This window comes from Sinocyclocheilus rhinocerous, unplaced genomic scaffold (genome assembly GCF_001515625.1).
Source record: "Sinocyclocheilus rhinocerous isolate Xijiao unplaced genomic scaffold, SAMN03320098_v1.1 scaffold273, whole genome shotgun sequence".
NCBI classification, from domain to species: Eukaryota; Metazoa; Chordata; class Actinopteri; order Cypriniformes; family Cyprinidae; genus Sinocyclocheilus; species Sinocyclocheilus rhinocerous.
Genome location: NW_015656360.1, coordinates 1,682,715 through 1,704,347, shown reverse-complemented (window position 1 = coordinate 1,704,347; position 21,633 = coordinate 1,682,715). Strand labels below are relative to the sequence as shown.

General features: G+C 36.5%; 1 protein-coding gene across 1 annotated transcript in view; it reads right to left on the bottom strand.

The window, feature by feature from the left end:
* Positions 1 to 21,633, bottom strand: part of LOC107720021 (acid-sensing ion channel 2) — a 364,486-nt gene that overhangs the window by 36,934 nt on the left and 305,919 nt on the right. The window contains exon 2 of the mRNA XM_016527596.1: positions 7,789 to 7,939. Within this exon, the coding sequence (XP_016383082.1) occupies positions 7,789 to 7,939 (151 nt within the window). The remainder of the gene's footprint in view (positions 1 to 7,788; positions 7,940 to 21,633) is intronic.

The window sequence follows — 21,633 nt, the reverse complement described above, 5'->3', positions numbered from 1 at the left end:
CAGGGCGAAGAAGCTGAGGCTGAGCCTTCCCAATCCTCCTGCCCTGCGTATGATGAACTGTTGGAAGTTATGGATCGCGCCACGGCGAGGCTGGACTTGCTGTGGAAGCGGGCCAAGAAAGTGACGTCAAGAGGTCGCCTTGATGAGCGTTTTCTTTCTGGCCATAACCCTCCAGCTCAGGTGAGCCTTCCGAACTTTTCGGTACCTCCGTTGAGACGGTGGTCGAGAAGTTCAGGTAAGTTCGCACGCTAGTTCTTTGCGTTCAAACTCAACGCTCTGTCGTTACTAGTTCTAAAGTGACGTTTTCGAATTAGTAACGGAGGCTTGGCCTCAGCTGTTAAACTGTCAAACTGAGATTTGAATCCGTGGCGGAAGGAAGTAGATCCGCACAAAAGGTTTTTTTTAAAGACACTCCATTGTTGTCTCTTTTTTTTTTTATTTACACACTTGTGCCTTTGAACTGTTATATAAACGCAATATCACACTCGTAGATGTGCGATATGGCTGTATATCAGCACACTGTGATTACCTACAGCACTCGGCCTGCACTGCTACTCATGTGATATTGCTCATATATTTATCTTACTGACCACAAACTCTTGAACAGTAGTTTAGCTTAGATCTGTGTGGATTTACAATAAACCTCTTTCACTGTCTTAGACATGAAAATGGTAAAGTTGGTACTTAGTGCTCGCCATGGTTCTGGCCCGCATTCCCCTCTACATGGCGGCGTGGGTACACCGTTCCCCATAGATAACGTCTATTTACAAAATTGCTTCAACGTTTTCAGAGATGTGTGCTCCAGGCCATCAGCGCCCGTTCAGTCCTCAAGAACCCACCGAGAGCAGCCTCAAGTGATTACCTACAGCACTCGGCCTGCACTGCTACTCATGTGATATTGCTCATATATTTATCTTACTGACCACAAACTCTTGAACAGTAGTTTAGCTTAGATCTGTGTGGATTTACAATAAACCTCTTTCACTGTCTTAGAAAGGGATGCCAAGAGCAAATATATAAGTCTCCTTATATAACTTGACACAGAAGTGCAAAGTCTTGGGATTTGTAAATCAGAGGTCACCAAATATTGAAGTGTAGTTCAGGTGTCACAGAAGCTCTCTGTGCATCTTTCCACTATCGCTCATCCACAGCCCGCTCTCTGTTCCAGTCAAGTCACAAAATACAATTCAACCAAATGTGCCCTGTTAGTGATATACAGTGGGTACGGAAAGTATTCAGACCCCCTTAAATTTTTCACTCTTTGTTATATTGCAGCCATTTGCTAAAATCATTTAAGTTAATTTTTTTTTCCTCATTAATGTACACACAGCCATGAAAATGGTAAAGTTGGTACTTAGTGCTCGCCATGGTTCTGGCCCGCATTCCCCTCTACATGGCGGCGTGGGTACACCGTTCCCCATAGATAACGTCTATTTACAAAATTGCTTCAACGTTTTCAGAGATGTGTGCTCCAGGCCATCAGCGCCCGTTCAGTCCTCAAGAACCCACCGAGAGCAGCCTCAACTCGGCCAGATCTTCTGGAATTTGCCACTGGCTCTGATGTCTCTATAGTGGTTAAGCATGAGATATGATTTGTTTTGGGTAAATCTAATGGGCAATGTTTGGTTTCACTAATCTATTATTTGTTCCAGAGCAAATAGTTTTGGCTAAGAGCAAAATCTCATAACGTTATATCTAATATAACTTATATCTTATATAATGCTGTATATCAGAGCGCTGCCTTTGTACTTTTGACTGATTGGGATGACCAGAACCCTTCCTAGAGCTGGCCGTCCGGCCAAACTGAGCTATCGGGGGAGAAGAGCCTTGGTGAGAGAGGTAAAGAAGAACCCAAAGATCACTGTGGCTGAGCTCCAGAGATGCAGTCGGGAGATGGGAGAAAGTTGTAGAAAGTCAACCATCACTGCAGCCCTCCACCAGTCGGGGCTTTATGGCAGAGTGGCCTGACGGAAGCCTCTCCTCAGTGCAAGACACATGAAAGCCTGCATGGAGTTTGCTAAAAAACACCTGAAGGACTCCGAGATGGTGAGAAATAAGATTCTCTGGTCTGATGAGACCAAGATAGAACTTTTTGGCCTTAATTCTAAGCGGTATGTGTGGAGAAAACCAGGCACTGCTCATCACCTGTCCAATACAGTCCCAACAGTGAAGCATGGTGGTGGCAGCATCATGCTGTGGGGGTGTTTTTCAGCTGCAGGGACAGGACGACTGGTTGCAATCGAGGGAAAGATGAATGCGGCCAAGTACAGGGATATCCTGGGCGAAAACCTTCTCCAGAGTGCTCAGGACCTCAGACTGGAACTAAGGTTTACCTTCCAACAAGACAATGACCCTAAGCACACAGCTAAAATAACGAAGGAGTGGCTTCTCAACAACTCTGTGACTGTTCTTGAATGGCCCAGCCAGAGCCCTGACTTAAACCCAATTGAGCATCTCTGGAGAGACCTAAAAATGGCTGTCCACCAACGTTTACCATCCAACCTGACAGAACTGGAGTGGATCTGCAAGAGGGAATGGCAGAGGATCCCCAAATCCATGTGTGAAAAACTTGTTGCATCTTTCCCAAAGACTCATGGCTGTATTAGATCAAATGGGTGCTTCTACTAAATACTGAGCATTTTTCAGTTTTTCTTTTTTAATAAATTTGCAAAAATGTCAACAATTCTGTGTTGTTCTGTCAATATGGGGTGCTGTGTGTACATTAATGAGGAAAAAAAATTAACTTAAATGATTTTAGCAAATGGCTGCAATATAACAAAGAGTGAAAAATTTAAGGGGGTCTGAATACTTTCCGTACCCACTGTACATATCCTGATAGACAGTTGCAACTTTCTTATGTCTATAAAGAAAAGTCAGCCAAAAAAACTTTTGAACCCACAACCACAGAAAAAGCGAAAAACCATCCTTGAGACCACTGCAAAATGGCCTGACCTCTCCAAAGCTGAAATCACCCCTGCAATGACTGTCCCCTATAATTAATGAATACCCTATAATTGCTCCTGCTATTAATAGTCTAAAATTGACATTTTATTTCATAGCCATACGCCATGCATATTCGATCCTAAAGTGTTATGTTATGATTGTTCACACCTAAGAAGTTGGAACTTTAAAAGAAGTAAAATAAAGAAATGTACGGTAAGTATGTGAGTGTGTATATATATATATATATATATATATATATGTGAGTGTGTGTGTGTATATATATATATATATATATATATATATTTCAAGCCTTCTGAAGCTATAAAAACGTTTTTGTGCAAAACAGACCAAACCAAGACACAATACAAATTATTGCTTTAGTCCAATCGAAAATTTTAGGGTAAGTGCATGCACCTACTGGCTCAATAATTTGGTCGCAGTAGTTAACAGCCCACTAGATGGGATGATTTTCATATTTGAATGGGATAATCCTTTAATTGAATAACCCGGCATAAATGTATTCACATTTATTTTTGTATGTGTGTGTTAAGATGAATCCATAAGATAAACCATAGATGAATCAGTCTTCAGACTGATGCTCTTAGCAGAAAGATGAGAAGGACTCTTTTCAACTCAAAACCATGCCAATGCTTTTGAAGTCTGTCTCTTTGCATCTGTACTCTTCCACCTGACACTTTACATATTACAGATGAAAGACAGGTCACTATGAGGAGATGATGGGAATTAAGGTAGAGAGAGAGAGAGCAACAACACCTATTCGGAGAGTCTCTTCTTCATCCTCTCGTTGAGCGATCTATGACACACACTGTTCTTCTATTTTTCATTTGAGTAGACTCTACTGATTTTTCCTTTGCCTCTTCTAACAAGGCGCATGAACTGTTATCATTTTATTCCCTGCTGCTATATTACTGTGATTAATATATTTGCACACAACCAAACAATTGTTGGTTAAAAATGACTATTGACACCATTTTTGGGGTCTTCGGCTCAATAATTAAGCAAGTTGGTTTAATTAAAGTTTTGAAACAGAAAGAAATCAATCAAATATTTGCCATGTGAAATTTAATATCTTTACAGATTGAGGCTGTTGAGTCCAGACTTAGTGATCACCTGCCAAAATCTGCCGGCATTTCCACAGCTACAAAGTGGAAAAACAACACATGCTGCTGAGCAGAATGCATAAATATCCGGCTTTGATCAGGAACCGAGATGAGAGTGCAGGCATAAAGGACAGAAAGAGATAGTGAGAGAGGTTTACTGGTCTCCTCTCTAACTCTATTCGCAAAACCAACTATATTTTGTAGCACAGAGGCATTCACCTTTCAAAACACATAGACATCAGGGTTGAGCAAAGTTTGGAAGTTTTGAATGGCTTCCTTTTCAGTTCATGAGTTTGAATTTGAATACATTTGAGCCTCACAGGACGTTAAATTTGGAGTTTGAAGAGGAATGTTCTGAATTTAAATTCAAAGAAATTTAACAGTTTACATCACCAGAGGAATTTCATTACCCCAACACATTTTTACATCAAAACATAACTAACAGGATCATTAATTTCTGCATGCACATGTTTTCTCAACATGCTTTCTCAAATTACTCAATAGTGCCCAAACTAAGCCCAATAGTGTGAAATTAACATAGCCATAAACGTTTCGCAGCACCACAAAATGTTTACCACATTGTATCCAGATGACTTTATATTTAATTACCTAAACAATATGTTAAAATTTTGACTGCCAAATGTAAACAATTGAGTAAATACACCATTCTGGGACATGAAGTGCTTTTCCACTATAGTCCATAAAATGAAGTATAATTAATTAAATATAATGAAATATATAAATTAAATAAAACACTCCTGTGGCATTTTAAGCATTGATTATTATCATCATTTCATGTTTCTGGAAATACCCCATATGTTGTGTATGACTAGTTTATGATTAAATCATACAGAGAGAAATTATTTTTGTATTATTATTATTATTATTATTATTATTAATAACAATAATAATAATTGTATTCTTATCATTAAAACCTGCAGATATGATTTTTTTAATTCATTTAAATTTAACTTTACTTAAATTCACATTTGAATTATAATTACACATCTTGTGTTCTACAAATTTAATTCACATTCTCAAATCACTTCTAAATGGTACACAACCCTGACACACACACATAAACGGCTAGAAGAAGAAAAAAGCACAAACAAGAATTCACATAAAAGAAAGAAACCAACATGGAGACAGACATGAAAAGGTCTTTTGATAAAGCGGAAACATTTTTAAGGCATTGTGCTCTCTGAATCAATAACATCATCTAAAAAAACAGAACATCCAGACAGTCCAGAGATGTGCAGGTAAACAAGTCAGTCTGAATACTCAATAATACAGATGCAAGTAATTGACACATGCACAGTCTCTCTCTTTCTCTAAATTTATTTAGGTAAATGTAATCTTACAGTGCTACTTTATTATACTTTAGAATTCTAGATCTAACAACCCACAGATAAGATAACTAACGAAAGCTAGCCAACTTACATTGACTTTAATTTTTATTTTTATCTATTACAAGGAGAGATAGTGAAAGTAAGTTTACTTAGTATGAAGCCACTAATTTAGATGAATAACACGAAAACATGAAGAGGAAAGAGAAGTGAAATGAGAAAGGGGGATGCAAAATGCATTGAAACGAAAGCGAAGAAGTGATCTTTTGAATGAATTTACAGTACTGCCGAGCTTCACCACTGCATCCAAAAAACAATAAACATAAATATTCCCGTTCAAGCACACCGAATCTTGCTCTAGATAATATATTGTTTATCTCCCCATTTCTTCTTTCAAAGTGAGTAAGTTCTTCATCACTCTGTATTCATCAGAGTTGGAAACCAGCAGACAGAATGACGGATTGGCTGCACATTTATTCAGTGAGGCTCAGGGATCTCTCTCAGTGTCTTAAATTTGAAAAAGATGATAGCAAGTTTATCATGGGCTCTTTCTCTGCTCCAGACGTGTCATCTTCCTTGTGCATCGTGCCAAGATTTTTCAGCACGATGTAGCACATTTATTATATTACATATGCATGTGCACACTTCCTCTTCACCTTTTCCATTTCCAATTTCTCCATCTCTTTCCCCATGGCTCTCCAAAAATGTTTGAGTGTCAGAGGTAGAATGGTGGATGCAGACAGATGACTTACTGGTCTTGATCATTTAAACTAAGAAGAAAGTAAACAATACAGCAGGCGATCTGCTGACTTTTCTTCTATCCAATCGGAGCTAGAAATTCGTTTTATTGTCACGCCTCCCTTTGAAGCTTGAAAAACTTTGCCCACTACTGTAACCTGATCTACTGTATCTACTGTAAAAAAAACATCAGCTCCATTTTGTCTTTCAACTTTATGTGCCTTTTTCTGTTGAATAATAAAAACATATTTATTTAAAAAGGAAGAAACTATGAAACTTTAAATTTGATTTAGTTGAACAATGTTTAGATTTCATTCAAGTAATAACTTTTTGTCAGTAAGCCTATAGTGTTTTGCTATTTTCTGTGCAAAGATCATTTTGATTATAGACAATTACTTTTATCCAAATGTCCTCAAGTAAATGAATAAATAATAAATTAAAACATCTTTGCCAGAGCAATATCAAAGGATAAGTTTATCCAAAAATAAAATCTCTCAAGCTCCAAAAATGACATAAAAGAATCATAAAAGTAGTCCAAATGAGGAATATTCAGAGTCTTCTGAAACCATACGATAGCTTTGTGTGAGGCATTATTCACTGAACATCTTCATACAATTCAAATCTGGTGCTTTAACGATAAAACCGAGAATGTGTTTACATAAGAGCTGTGCAGTGAGAACACTGGACACCATATAAAGAGAAAAGAGGAGGAGCAGACGCAACTGCATAAACTTCATTGGAATGCAAGGAAAAGAACGAGACCTCAATATTCGCCCTTACAAAATCTCCCCAAGGCACTTGCCCCACAGCACTGCTCTAATGGCTGATCTGACAACAGATGAACTTTCGGCCATTAAACAGGACATATACTGGATCTACGGTACATAGGAGTTTTAGAGGAATTGTCCATATCCTTCACAGTTATGTGAAGGTGAGGAAAAAGTAAATCTAAAGGATTTATGTATCAGCCCTGAAGCAGCAATAAAGCTTTGGTACAATTTGTGCCATTGCTTTAAAGGCCACTCTCCCAAAACAGCTGATGAAATGTATAGTCACCACGCTCTGACTCCTTTTGTTCATTGTTGGGAAAAGTATGATGATATTTCTTGGAATAAATTTGAATTCAGCCTCAGCTAAACTCGTAACCTTTAAAATGCTAATTAATCTTTTGCTGGGAATCCTCAATGTCGCTCTCTTAATCCTAAATGATTTCATCTCCTTTGAAATATCGAACACACTACAAGGTAAGCTATGCTTTGCTTGGGTGTCACAATGGTAATCAAAAATTTTTTTGAAGTTTTTGTGTACCACCGTTCAGAGAAGTGTACCTGCATCAGATCAGTTCCACAGGATGCAAGAAGTTCTATTTGATAATGAATCCCACTGGATTTGTCTACACCATTACAGCATCACAGCTGTTCTTCAAGGTGTGTGTGTCTCTCGCAAATATTCACTGCGTCCCTGGGGACAGCGTCACACTGAAAGCGCTGACAAAGCCCTGCCCTAATCAGACACTTGTAAGACAATCAGAGTTTCTCCTGTATATGAGGAGAGATGTTTAACAAGGAAAACCTCTGGGACAGCTCAGTGTACATAGTGTGATCAGGGTTGACTGCATTTGTGTGTGTGTGTGTGTTTACCTGTTTCTCCCCACACAGGCAGGTATTCATCCTGCTGGATGTCCAGCATGATCTCCAGGCCGTTGCCCGTGCCTCCTTTCATTGTAGTCCTCAAAGTCTTCCCCTCTTCAGCAGCGTTAAACATGTAACATTTCCCATAACGTGTAAACACCTGGAAAGAGGAAGAGTGAGAGAGAAAGTTTATTTGACTTCATCGATTTAAATCAATTTATTCGTATAAGACTGTTTATTCCCACAGACAATAATTTTGACTTAATTTGCATGTGGATAAATGCCATGAAATACATTTAAATACATTTTAATGAAAGCTTAGCAGGCAAATTGGCCGAAGAGTTTCAAAGTATTAATGTGCAGCATGTATTATTTTTAAGTTACATGAATAATTTAGCATCAAAAATTAGCTGTAAAGTTGTCTGAATGGGAATGAAGATGGGAATACTCTCTAGGTCGATGAACTTCTGGTTAAAAGATACTGATGTAATTCTGGTGGGCAGAGTTTGCAGAATGCATGAAGCTCCACATAAACAGTGGTTTACATATCACATACAATATTTATGTCCTGTTTCTCATGTGCCTTCCTGGTATTCCCTGCACAGACACTAACTAACTAACTAACTAAATAAATACTGAGTGGCCTTATAACAAGAGTTGAAATGCTACACATAACTATAATTAATATAGTGGAGCTGGTTGTCACAAGGGTCGGTGATTATAACTTATGAGTCTTTTTTTATAGTCAAGACTGTAAATTGTTTACTTCTGAAAAGGTTTGACAGTTGCATTTTGAAACATTTATTTCTTTACTGCAAATTATAGGCTTCAATTTTCATAGGCCTTATAGGCTGCTATTGGTTTGTATGTAGCATAATGCGTTTCCCTGTCACACTTTATTTTAAGGTCCAATTCTCTCTATTAACAAACCATTAACTATGACTTTTGCCTCAAACTACTGATTTGCTGCTTATTAATAGTTAGTAAGGTAGTTGTAGGTAGTTGTAGAATATGTGCTTTATAAGTACTAATAAACACCCAATGTGTTAATAATATAGGCATGCCAATAAGCAACTAGTTAATAGTGAGAATTGGTCCCTATGCTAAAGTGTTACCCGTTACCCTTTAATTTATACACACAAGTCAGAATATCTGTGATAATTGGCAGTGTGCTACAGACGAAGTACATAGAAATGAGTTTGAAATAACCCAAAATATTCCTTTAGAATTCTATCAAAAATGAAAAATTCTGTCATATATACCATGCATTCACCCTCATGTTGTTCTAACCCTGTATTTCTTTCTTCTGTGGAAGACATTTTGAAGAATGCACTGGCTACTCTTTTTCATGCAAGCACAATGAACAAAGAGCTGTCAAGCTTCAAAATGATGCAAAAGAACCATAAAAAAGTATTATACAAGTGGTCCAGGCAACTATATCCTACTGAAGTCATGTGATGATAGCTTTGTGGGAGGAATTTAAGTCATTATTGACTGATCTCATTCCCCTCTAGTCAAAAACCAGATGAGTCTGACTCATCACAAATAAAAAATCAAGGAAAAGGGAAAAAAAAATCACAAATTGGGCATCAATACTTCTTTCATGGCCTCTCATGCTTTTTTAAAAGGAGACTAGGGTGAAGTTGGATGTGAATGAAAAAAAAATGCTACATTTTGATCTGTTTAAAGTCTTTTACTCACACAAAGCATTCACATGGCTTCAGAAGACTTGGAAAGTACAAGTCATGTGTACTACTTTCATACTGCTTTAATGCTGCTTTTTAGTCTTTTTGGAAGCTTGAAAGCTCTAGTCCCCATGCATTATAATTGCATAGAAAAGAGCAGCCAGAAGATTATCCTTTTGTGTTCCAAAGAAGAAAGAAACTCTACAGGTTTGGAAGGACATGGTGAATTTTTAGATGAACCACCCCTTTAACATCATTCAACTATAATCACTGTTCATCAGATTGACAGTCGCATATGTTATAGGGTTTCAGACTTGCATTTTCTGCCTTGTTTGTTTGAGGAACATGGTTAGTGCAGCGTCTTCATCTTCAGACATGCCCTCTGGCTCACCCTTAAAATGCTTATATTAGAGAAAATACTCTTTTCTGCTGTGGGTCTGTGAGAACTAGATAACATCTGATTCCAGGATGCAAAGTGAATCTCTCCGTCACCCTTCAGAGCCCTTCCTCATCAAAGCCCTCGAGGAAAGAGCGATAGAATGACCCCAATGTTCCCTGTTCAGATGACAAGGAGGAGAAAGGACGGAGAGATGGGTGCATTTATATTCATTTACCAATGAAGGTGTTTTACACAGCGGACTGAGCAGAGACAAATACAACCATTTGAGAGTAATTGAGCGAAAAGAGACCACCACCTTTACAAAACTCAAGTCCTTTATCCCTTTCTTTCTTTCTTTAGCTCTATAATTTGGGACTAAATTTGATAGTGAGTAATTAAGAGAGTGAGATATGTAATTAAGAGAACAAGATAAAGCAATTCTCAGCTTGTTTTGATGATAACGGACAGTACAAGAAAAGACATAAATGGAAAAATCTGGATCCCTCATTATACATAATGATGATAATTATGATTATGCATGTTTCAACACTCTCGTTGTCTAAGAATCAAGATTCTTTAAAGAGATAGTTCAACCAAAAATGAAAATTTAAAATCATTTACTTGTCATTGCAAACTTGTATGACTTTTTTCTTCTATGAAACACCAAATATATTTTGTAAAATGGTACTTTTTGTGGTCCATACAGTTCAAGTCAGTAGGGTCCAATGTTGTTTTGGACCCCATTAACTTTCATTGTACAGGTAAAAACAGCAGAAGCTTTTTTCCACAAAAGTAATCAAGCCAATACATGTTTGAAACAACAAGAGGGTGAGTAAATAATGACAAAATTTGTATTTTTTTTTTATGTGAACTAACCCTTTAAGGACAGAGAGGTGTACTATATTTCTCTATAAGAGCTGCAATCTACTGACTGAAAAGCAAGTGTTGTAAGCTTTCGGTCTTCGCGCGAAGATAAGCATGAAGCTGTGTTTGGAAAGCTGCTTTGAAACGGTATCTTTCCAAGGACTGGTGTGGAGAATGCTGATCTAAGATCACTGAAAGAGCTGCTTCTGTCTAGTGTAGGAGCTTGATGGATGGATGAATGATTGAGAAGGTTTCTCCTTACAGCATGTCTGTACACACACACACACACACACACACACACACGCACAGACGTTCAAGATAAATCACCATAGCCTGCAGCTGCCAGACCACAGCCCACAAAATCGACATGAATATTCAGTCTCATCCTTCATGCCTGAGCTAAGTGCTAGCAGAGATCACCCTTTAAAGATAGAGAGAGAGAGTTAGAACTGAGGGAAAGCAATGCTAAAGACACAGTGGGCCATACAATCCTCGTTTCCTGCAATGACTGACAGCTTTAGTTCTTTTTCTTGCTCTGTGTTTCAAATTCAATTTAATTACAACTGACAAGGCAAACAGAAGCGAGGATTTCCACTTAAGATAACTTGTGGCTTATTAAAACAGGAACCATCAACTTAAAGCTGTCTGTCAACATAAAACCAAAGACGTCTCTTTGGAATCAGACCATCCGTTTAGTATTTAAGCCATACAGCTTTGACAATGAGCTAATAATGTAACAATTTAATCCAAAAAACTCAAACCAAATTAACAAAAGACGCAATTTAAAGGTGGCTGCTAATCGCCGTCTTACTAAATGAGGTTTTAGGAGGAGTTAACCAAAGACTTAGCATCATAAAATGACATCTGCAAAAAATTTCTCACAGAATACTGAGATACAAAGCACACAAATACATATCACCCTTTAAAAACAGTCAATAAGCCATTATGACTGCTGTTGTTTGGAATAAAGACCTTGTTGGCATGCTGTCATTACCACTTAGTGCCTAGCATGTTAACGTAATTGTTATTGTAGTCATTGTAAGTCATTGTAGTCATTAAGCCATTGTAGACATGCCAGTAGTCATTTGCTATTATTGATTAAGGATGTTTCTCTGAACTAACAGCAAACAGCAAAACATTTGTGAAGGCTTGATTTGAGCACACACGCTGAATACTTTCTTCATAGCCTGTAAAACCATTAAACTAATTTAGATGAGTAATGAAACACAAAAAGTGGCTCTTTTTTCCATTTTCACTCTACAGAGAAGAAAAATCTTCCATTAGTCCTGAAGTTTGGTGCTTTCATGACAAGACAAAACAACTTCTGTTACCTCGAGGTTAGCAGGTTACTGTTAAAACACAGGATGTTATAAAACACACCAATTCTCTTTCAATTAACTTGCATCTCATAACCATGTCACATTTGTGACAACTTTAGAAGGGTGTGCTTTAGGTGTGGATGTTGGTGCGTAAGCGCCTTTGTGAGCAAAATCAAGCTCATTAGCTGGTTTGTGCGCTTCTGCGAATAAATAAAAATCTCATTAAACATTCAAAGAAAGGAAGCAGTTCGAGTGTTCTAGAACAAAATGGCATGACCTGGTTTGAGTGATGCCCATTGCTTTTAATGACACAGACAGAGACGCTATTAGCGAAGGTGCTTGTGTGATATGGCTGTGGGCAAGAGAAGCTTGACTGTGGCAGGGCTCCTTAGACAGGTGAATGTGCGGGAGGTCGACCGTAAGAATATGCCGATGAGGAATACATTATGATAATCATATTTAGGGAAAGCAGTAGGAGATAAAGCACAACTTGATGTTCACAAAAGGTCATGCTCATTTACATCTAGCTGTTTAGCTGCTCTCTCGTTCATGGTTTCGATTAAGAATATAGATGTATGAATAAATCAGATTAATGTGAATATTTATGGGGTCCACCATTAGATGCTATTTGGAGTGGTTCGAAACATCTTCTCGACTGCTAACTACTGTGTTAACGGAGCATGTTATGAATATATTTTTTTTATTTACTGACTGATCATGCAGTATGTAGATCGGCTCTCTGACTGGCAGGATATTTATCAGTGAAACTGTGAAAATTAAGACTACCCCAAGGGTTTTAAACCTGCAGAGAAAAACGTGGTCTTTTCTGTTCACACTAAGTAAGGTCATCCTCAAAACTGGTGACGTTTCAACTGGTGTGCCAGGAACATAATGTTGTTGCCATTTCCCATCTAAAGACCTGGAGGTGCTCTATGATGTCTCTGAGTCTTATCAGTCACTGGCCTGGTGGGGTTTTTTCTCCCTTGTCGCCTGCCACATGGATTATCTTCTTCAAACATGGATGCAATCATTTTCTCATTTCATTCACTGTCTCCAGGCCCTCCTACATTCTTTTATTTCTCTCTACAGTGTGTGTTTATCTCTAAAGTGGCTTTTGCACCATGAAGTGTCTGTTATGTCTCGATAGGATGAAATCTCAGTTTGATGAATTCATAGGACAAGAGAGAGTTGGAAATAAAAAACAATGTAAAAAGTAATTATTAGATTTAATAAACTTGAAAAAGAAATATAGATAGATAGATAGATAGACAGACAGACAGACAGACAGACAGACAGACAGACAGATAATTTTAATTTACCAAACAAAACACAAGCCTTTCAAATGCATCTTGTCTATTATAATATACCTTAAATATACTTTACGTCAAATACACAAGCACATAGGATTAATGCAAGTTTACATAGATCTTTGTTTTGCAGGCTACTGTTAAAACATGAAATGAAAAACAATTTAAAACAATGTAGACAGCCCACACAGCAATCTTATTAAAGTTAATCTTAGTAATCTTAATTATAGAGTTCTTACTGGATTTAATCTAAATAGGTAATTACTAAATAGGTCATGGCAACTTGATATTGCATAAGTTTGGCCAAGACATTTACTAATTCTGCAAATTAATTCAATTCAACTCAAAGTCAAGCAAACTCTTGCCTTCATTTTTAAAAAGTTCTACCACACATTTTTTACAGTGAGAGAAAGAGAGGAGAAAAGTCCTTGCCTGTTGAGCAGATCTAGCCTTTGAGTGGAAGAGAAGTGAGTCCAGACGCATTATATCCTCGGACAGCGAGTGCCAGTGCCTTGCGGCTAATGGTATAATGCCAGGATATTTTTGACAGTCTGCCACCCAAACCTGCTCGGCCTCATGATTCCACACGGTCAATCACACCATCACAAAATCAATGACACGCTGACATTTTATGGTGTTATCGTTCACACACAAATTCAACTTAGGAACAGAAAGAAAAAAAAACGGCCAAGAAACTCAAAGTTTGCAAGTAGGCCTCCGTTAAACCCCCCAGAATCTGAATTACTTAATCGCACATTGGGAATGGGAACTTTCAGAGAGATAGTTCACCCAAAAATGAAAATTCAGTCTTTTCAATGGAAGTCAATGGGCACCAAAACTGTTTGGTTACCATAATTGTTTAAAATATCTTCTTTTATGTTCCACAGAAGAAAGAAACTCATTCAGGTTTGAGGGTGAGTAAATGTTGACAGAATTGTTATTTTTTGGGTGAACTATCCCTTTAAAATGCTGTGGCCATAACACCACCATGACATCAGTGAGAAGAACGGAACTTCCAGTAACCAGTGAAAATTACAGAGAGAAAAGATTTCAAAATACCCCCACTTTCTCCCACATAATAGAATAAAAAAAGACTAAGCAGGAAACCGGTTTCCTGATTACCACAGTAATTGCACCAGACCAGCATTTCCACTAATATGACATAAGATGGTGATACAACACTTATCTCCTTAGACGAATTTCCATTCCACCCCAGCAGTTCACCGGAGGATGGAGCAATGACGGGAACATTTAAATCAGGTGTTTTAAGAACCAGTTAAGCGCTTTTATCAAAGCCAAAGAAGACTGGCGCATTCTGATCGCCTTTATTGTGATGTGGTCCTGCTTTGTTCCCCTAAATCGATTTTCATTCTGCAGTGGATTGTCACAGGATGGAAAGGAGAGGGTCTGGGCGGGGTGTTTACTGGCAGTTATGTTTATAAAAATCTGTAGAGTTGCAGGGTGAGCACTTTGCTTCACGGAGCATTAACAGTGATGGGTGTGAGAGGGTGAATAATTCATAATACATACCACTGAGGAAATGCGTACACAACAGACACACACACACACACACACACACACACACACTCACTGACTCAGACGCAGTCAAGACAGGTTTAGTTAAACTTCATCATCTTCACATCCAATTAAACAAAGAACATTACTGGAAATGCAACATTACACAAATGTAATCTTTTATCACCCCTGTCATCAATGTTATTGCAGTTATATGTGCTTAACTAGCGCTAATTAAGGATCTGATGAGGGAATGTCCAGAGTATTCTAGACAATAAAGCTTCAAAGTAGAAGAGAAAAAGAAAGTAATGCATCAACAGAGAAATAATCTTTCCAACATCTGTTATTTTTGTCTGTTTCTGTGCATTCAGTGTTGCTGTAATTTCATACAGTGTCCGCGTGGACTCATCCATATATAATTTACTTATCCTCTCTGCCACTCGTTCAATGCCATCTTTCATTTATTTGCTTATTTATCTATTTTAAGCAACTCAAATTAGCATTTTTCTGTTCATCTTTCCTATTCAGCTATAGCTCATGCTCAGCTGTGACACCTCAAAACAGCCTAATTGAAATAAGTTCATTAAATTATTATAATACTGCACTCTCAAATGCAGCATAAGACGTCACTCAGTAGAGTCAATTTGAGTCAGAGACTCTTGCTCTGTTCCAAATTCTTGTGCGCTGCCTACAAAGGCAGTATTTTAAGGCGTAATAAGCACACTCCAGGCACGTAGGCAGGTTCAAAAGGTTGACAGCATAATTATGCAGCCTGCTAAAATAACTAGTTTTTGCCAAATTCTTGGTCACCGTTGCATGTATCCTTCCCAGAGAAGGCAATCCTAGCATGCAGAGCAAGTAAAGAAATAAATTCAAGAAGCCAGATAAAGTGACTACTGTTAAAAGTTTAGTGTTGATAAGAATTATTAGCAACTCTTTAGTTTAGGGACCAATTCTCACTATTAACTAGTTTCTTATTAGCATGCATATTACTACCAAATTGGCTGTTTATTAACAATTATAAAACACATATTAATGTCTTATTCTGCATGACCATATTTTAGATCCCTTAATCTTGCCCCATACCTAAATTTAACAACTACCTAACTAACTATTAATAAGCAGCAAATTGGGAGTTTATTGAGGCAAAAGTTGTAGTTAATAGTTAATAGTGAGAATTGGTCGCCAAACTAAAGTGTGACCAAATCATTTCTTGTTTTTGAAAGAAGTATCTTATGCTCACCAAGACTGCATTTATTTGATCCCAGTTAAATCAGTACTATTACCGAATATTATTACAATTTAAAATAACTATTTTCTGTTTTAATATACTGATTTGAATTGATTCTTCCGAAATCATTATGCTGATTTGCTGCTCAAACTTTTCTTAGTAATAATCAATGTTTAAAACAGTTGTTCTACTTCACATTTTGTGGGACCTGTGAAACATCCTTTTTCAGGATACTTTGATGAATAGAAGTTTCAAAAGAACAGCATTAATTTGAAATATAAATTGTTGTAATTTAGTGAAAATTGTTAGTCACTTTTGATCAATTCAATGCAACCTTACTGAATACATTTATTCCCCAAAACAACAACAACAACAACAAATTACTGACCCTCAAACTTTTGAAATACCAAAAAGTACTGGGAAAAACAGTTTTGATTCATTAAAACATTACTATTTCAAACAATACTTTGTGCTGTGATTTTTTTATGCTTATTATTTTTGTTAGAGTACTACATGATTAGCTTAGCAACATGCTCTTGTCAAACGCTAATGAAATCAATTGTTAGTTGATTGAGAATTAAATGAGAAATACTCATGAAAATGAGTATGAACACTGAAAAGCACCTATAAGAATAGTGTACTCATGTTTAGTGTAAAAATTAACTCTTATATGTGTGTGCCGTGCATTTTGCGCTTCCCTTACGAAAATTAACCATGGTTTTACTACAAATAAAACCAAATAACCATGGTTATTATAGTTAAACCATGGTAACCACAAATTAACCATCGTTTTGCTACACTAACCAGAATTTAACCATGGTATTTGTAGTAAAACTGTTGTTATACAAATGGTGGACAATATGCCATGGTTACTACACTTTTACTGCAAAACCATGGTTAATTCGTAAGGGTTATTAGCTTAGCAGCATGCTAACATCAAACTCAGTGTGAGTCAACTCATGCAGAACATTATTCTTATGGTAGCCATTGAGTTCCTGCTTATGCAGAGCATTAAAAACATGTCACATATGAGTTCCCACAACAGTTAGGATGGTGCCTTAGAAGGTAGCAGCTTATGGAGGCAGTAGCCAGTGAAGCAGCTCACTAGGTTTTCAGCAGGCATATAATCATTACAGCATGACAGCGTCCAAACATTACAACCATGACATCACATGCCCTCAATAGAAGATTAATGGCCCATCTCGCATATTCTATTCTACAGACTCTCACACTTTTCTGACCTTCTCTCTTTCTCTCTGAGCCTCTTATGGGTAATAATATGGTCCATCCTGTCACAGCACCATCAGCCCCCTCATCTGCCCTTTCTCTACCTGTCTCCATCTCTTCGTCTCCATCTTTATGTGCAAAAGACACTTCAGCCCTGACACCACCCCCTCGGGTATGTTTCTATCCCAACTGTCAGTCACAGAGTCTTGCTGCCGTGGCAACAGGCGATGACCCTGACTTAGGCTCATCAATCACCATGCTTAGCCAGAGGCGTCATTTGTTATCTTAATCAAAGCCCTTACTCACATACACTTGTGTTTATACAACTTTTGAGTAGTTAGCTACACTACAAGTTAAATTAAAGCTAACTATATTAAAGATATTTAAAGGGATATTTTGCCCCCCAATTTTTTTTTTTTGTTAAAGTTACATGTACTTGTACACATTTGATGTTGACACTCTAATTGAGATTTTTTTCCCTCCATTTCAACTGTTTTTTTTCTCTCTCATATAATAAAAGTAATTTGGGTCCAAAACAATACGGAATCCCACTGACTTTAATTGTATGAACAAAAGAACAATATCATCAAAATTTCAATATTTCTACTTTTGTGTTCCACTGAAAAAAGAAAGTCATGCAGGTTTGAAACAACATGTAAATGAGTATGCAAATAATGATGATGATGTTCATGATGATTTCAACTATCCAATGATTCAGTTTATAATTCAGTTATAGCCACATTTGAATGGAAATCAAGAATGATTTGAATGCAGGAGAAACACTCAATTAGGGTGACATCAAATCTGCACTAATAAATAACTAAAAAACTACACTATACCATAATTGTATACTATTGGGTCGAGAACAGCAGCTGTTAACTAAAGACCACTCAGGGCAAAATAATTAACTAATGAATCATGCTTCCCAATGCTAAGACAGAGGGGAGTGTGTTTGATTATTGCATCATCTCACACGACAGTAATGTTGAAGTTAAAAATAGAAATGTAAAACTTGGTCATGCTACTCAGTAACTTGTAACAACACTGATACACAAAAGGCAGTTTTTCAACTGGAAAGACAGTTCTGAAACTGGAAACAGCTCCATTATCTGTCAAATAAATGTCTGTGAGTTTCATTTTTTTTAGAGATGAAAACATGATGCTGGATACAAATAAAATATAGGGCAGACGAACAGGTAAGAGCACCCCGCACGTCCATGGATGCCCAGATTAAAGATAGAAAGCACATGATGAGAAGCAAGACAGCAGAACTCAGGGACTAAGGGATTTGGGCTTGGCGGCGATGATTCAGATTGTGAGTATTAGAGGAAGAGGTTGAACGAAAGGAAATGTTAAGCATGAAAGCCCAAGAGTCTAACAAACATAAGCACAGGCATTTGAAGAGACACCGCATGCACCTCTGATGAGTTGCTCTTGAGGGTCATGTCGAGTGAAGCTCACTAACTTGCTAAATCCTCACTGTTTTTACAAGCCTTCCATTTCCCTCAATTCTCTCAACTGTCAGTTACATATTCACTGGTGAAACTCACTCCTGCGAAGGTTATCCTTCACGACTCAAAAAGACAAGTGCCTTGATCGTCATTAGCTTCTACAGAAGTGTTGTTGAGAGCACCTGATCTGCGATGGCAGAGTTTGCTGCAGAAAATGTTATGATGAAAAGAGGAAGCCCCTAGAGCTGTACTGGATCTGGTCTGTTTAAAGAAGGAAAGGACAACTGCTGCCTCTCCTTTTGCCCCACTGCTCTTTGTGAGGAGATTCAGAAACCTCCAAATTACACCCAACAGATCATTAGGATGCTTGACACCAGTCTGAGTGCATCCACTGGTTTGAGAGGTCTCCGAGGTGATGCACTGACAGTCAATGTTTTTAACCTTCAACATCCCCCCAGCAGTAAAATAATGAGATACCTTAAGGTTGAAATGAGCTCATTAAATTATTAAGGTTAAGGTTTTTTTTTTTAATCTAAATTTAAAATTGACTTTCATTGGAAAATGTGCAGTTGTTTCAGTCAGATTTAAAAAAAATTATAAATAAAATCTCAACTTGAATAAATCAAGTTAATTGGATGTTACAAACTGTAAAAATTTTATATGTGCAGTTCTTTCTATAAGGAGTGTATTATACTTAATCTAACCATAACAAATGACATCTGTTGGAGAAAGTCACATTAAAGGCACAATATGTAATTTTTCGCTGCTAGAGTTTACTGTTAATAGAATGTCTAAAGTGGACTATCGAAATAAAGTGTTACCAAACACATAACATATTAAAGCATCTTTGGTGTTTCCATGTTTTCCACAAAACAAAATCGAGGGGTTATGACGTCATTGGCAGGCGACACAATGACACTATGAACACGGTCCGTGTCACTATAAAATTGCTTATTTCTCTGTATTTAAACATTCTTCGAAACATTTGGGTTAATGTAAGTACACAAGTCAGCAAAATATATAGCTCTGTTCTAGTAGTTTTGGGATATTTTAATAAAAAACTCTTACATATTGTGCCTTTAAGTTAAAAATTATGGTAACAAGCATTAACATTAATTTATGCATATACTAATACATTTTAACATTTCAAGTTGTATACATTAAATTATAATCACAAATTAATCATGAATAATAGTATATTATTGAATTAAAATTAACTTTTTAATTAAGTTCTTTTTAGAACTTTTTAGATTAATAAATGCTGCAAAAATGTTGTTTAGTTCATGATAGCCAAGTCTAATTCTACTATAATTAATGTTGAACAAATTGAACTTTATTGTAAAATGCTACACAAATTTTAGATTTGAATATATCCAGTTAATTTAGATGTTATCATATACAGCAAATGTTTTAATAGTAACTGCTAATTGAAATAAATAAAATAAAGAAATAAATATATAAAACTGAATACATATTAGAAGAAAAACTTTAAAAAGCTTAAAGGAAAATCAGAAATGCTGTCTTGGCAACTAACTGAAATAAGTTTAAGTTTAAGTACTAAAATTATTAAAAATAGAACTGACATATAAATTCATTAAAGCCAAATAGAAGTATTTAAAAATTATTTAATAAAATATTAATAAATACTATAATAGTATTATGAAGCACCAAACAGGAAATAATTATATAAAATTATAAAATTATATTAAATAATAATATATAAATGTAAATTGTGAATATATAAGTAAATCAGAATATATATTTATAAATCTGAATATATAAATGTAATTCAGAATATATATTTATAAATCTGAGTATATGTAAGTGTAAATTATGAATATATAGATGTAAATCTGAAAATATATATAGTTATAAGTCTGAATATATAAATGTAAACCGTGAATATGTAGTTATTATTCTGAATATATAAATGTGAATTGTTTATATATATATATACATGTAAATCATGAATATATAGTTATAATTCAATATTTTTTGTAAATGTATATATTTATAACTGTAAAATGTATATACAGTCAAACCAAAAATTATTCAGACACCAGATATAATTTTTTATATATTTTTTTACTAGTGGGTGCAGGACACTATAGTTCATTTATGTAAGTGAGGATGGCAAAATAAAGTAAACTGTGACATATTATACCCAAATATTCTTCATACAGTGGACTACCAGTAAAATTGCAAAAAATTTGGGACCAAAAATTATTCAGACACTTTGACCTGACCATGTTTTGCGTAAGTGTTATCTGACATTATCAAGATAAATTTGTTCTGACACAGTTTAACTCTGAGTTCTTGTCATATTTTATTAACATTTTCTAAACTATAGCGAATAAACTGTGATAATGTGTGAAATGTTGAAGGTGTCTGAATACATTTAAGTTTGACTGTATATACTGTATGTGTCAATGTCTGCACATATGCTTTGAAATCTCTATTGAGGCTATCACGTTTATTGTAGTCTTAAACTGTTCTTCAAGTGCCTGAAATCACTGGAGGAACTGTTTCGTTCCATCTACTCTGCAGGACGTCAGTGACAATAACGTGATTGTCTCAATATCTGACAGGCTGAAGACAAGTAAGTGTGATTCCTTCAATCACAAGTCCATCATTCACTTTTCTCATCTATCACTATGGAAAGGGATATCACAGTACACCCCTCAGATTCATACAATCTCCCTGAAATACATCTGTGGTGGCTGGCCTATTGCCATGGTTACTGTAATAGATCGACAAAGGGTTACCACCCATGGGACTTTCTCTGACGTTTCCTAACCACACATGTATAGCTGTGTCTCTAGAAAACCTGGTGCCGCTGGAACCCAAACCGGTGCTCTTCACAATGCACAGCAGAG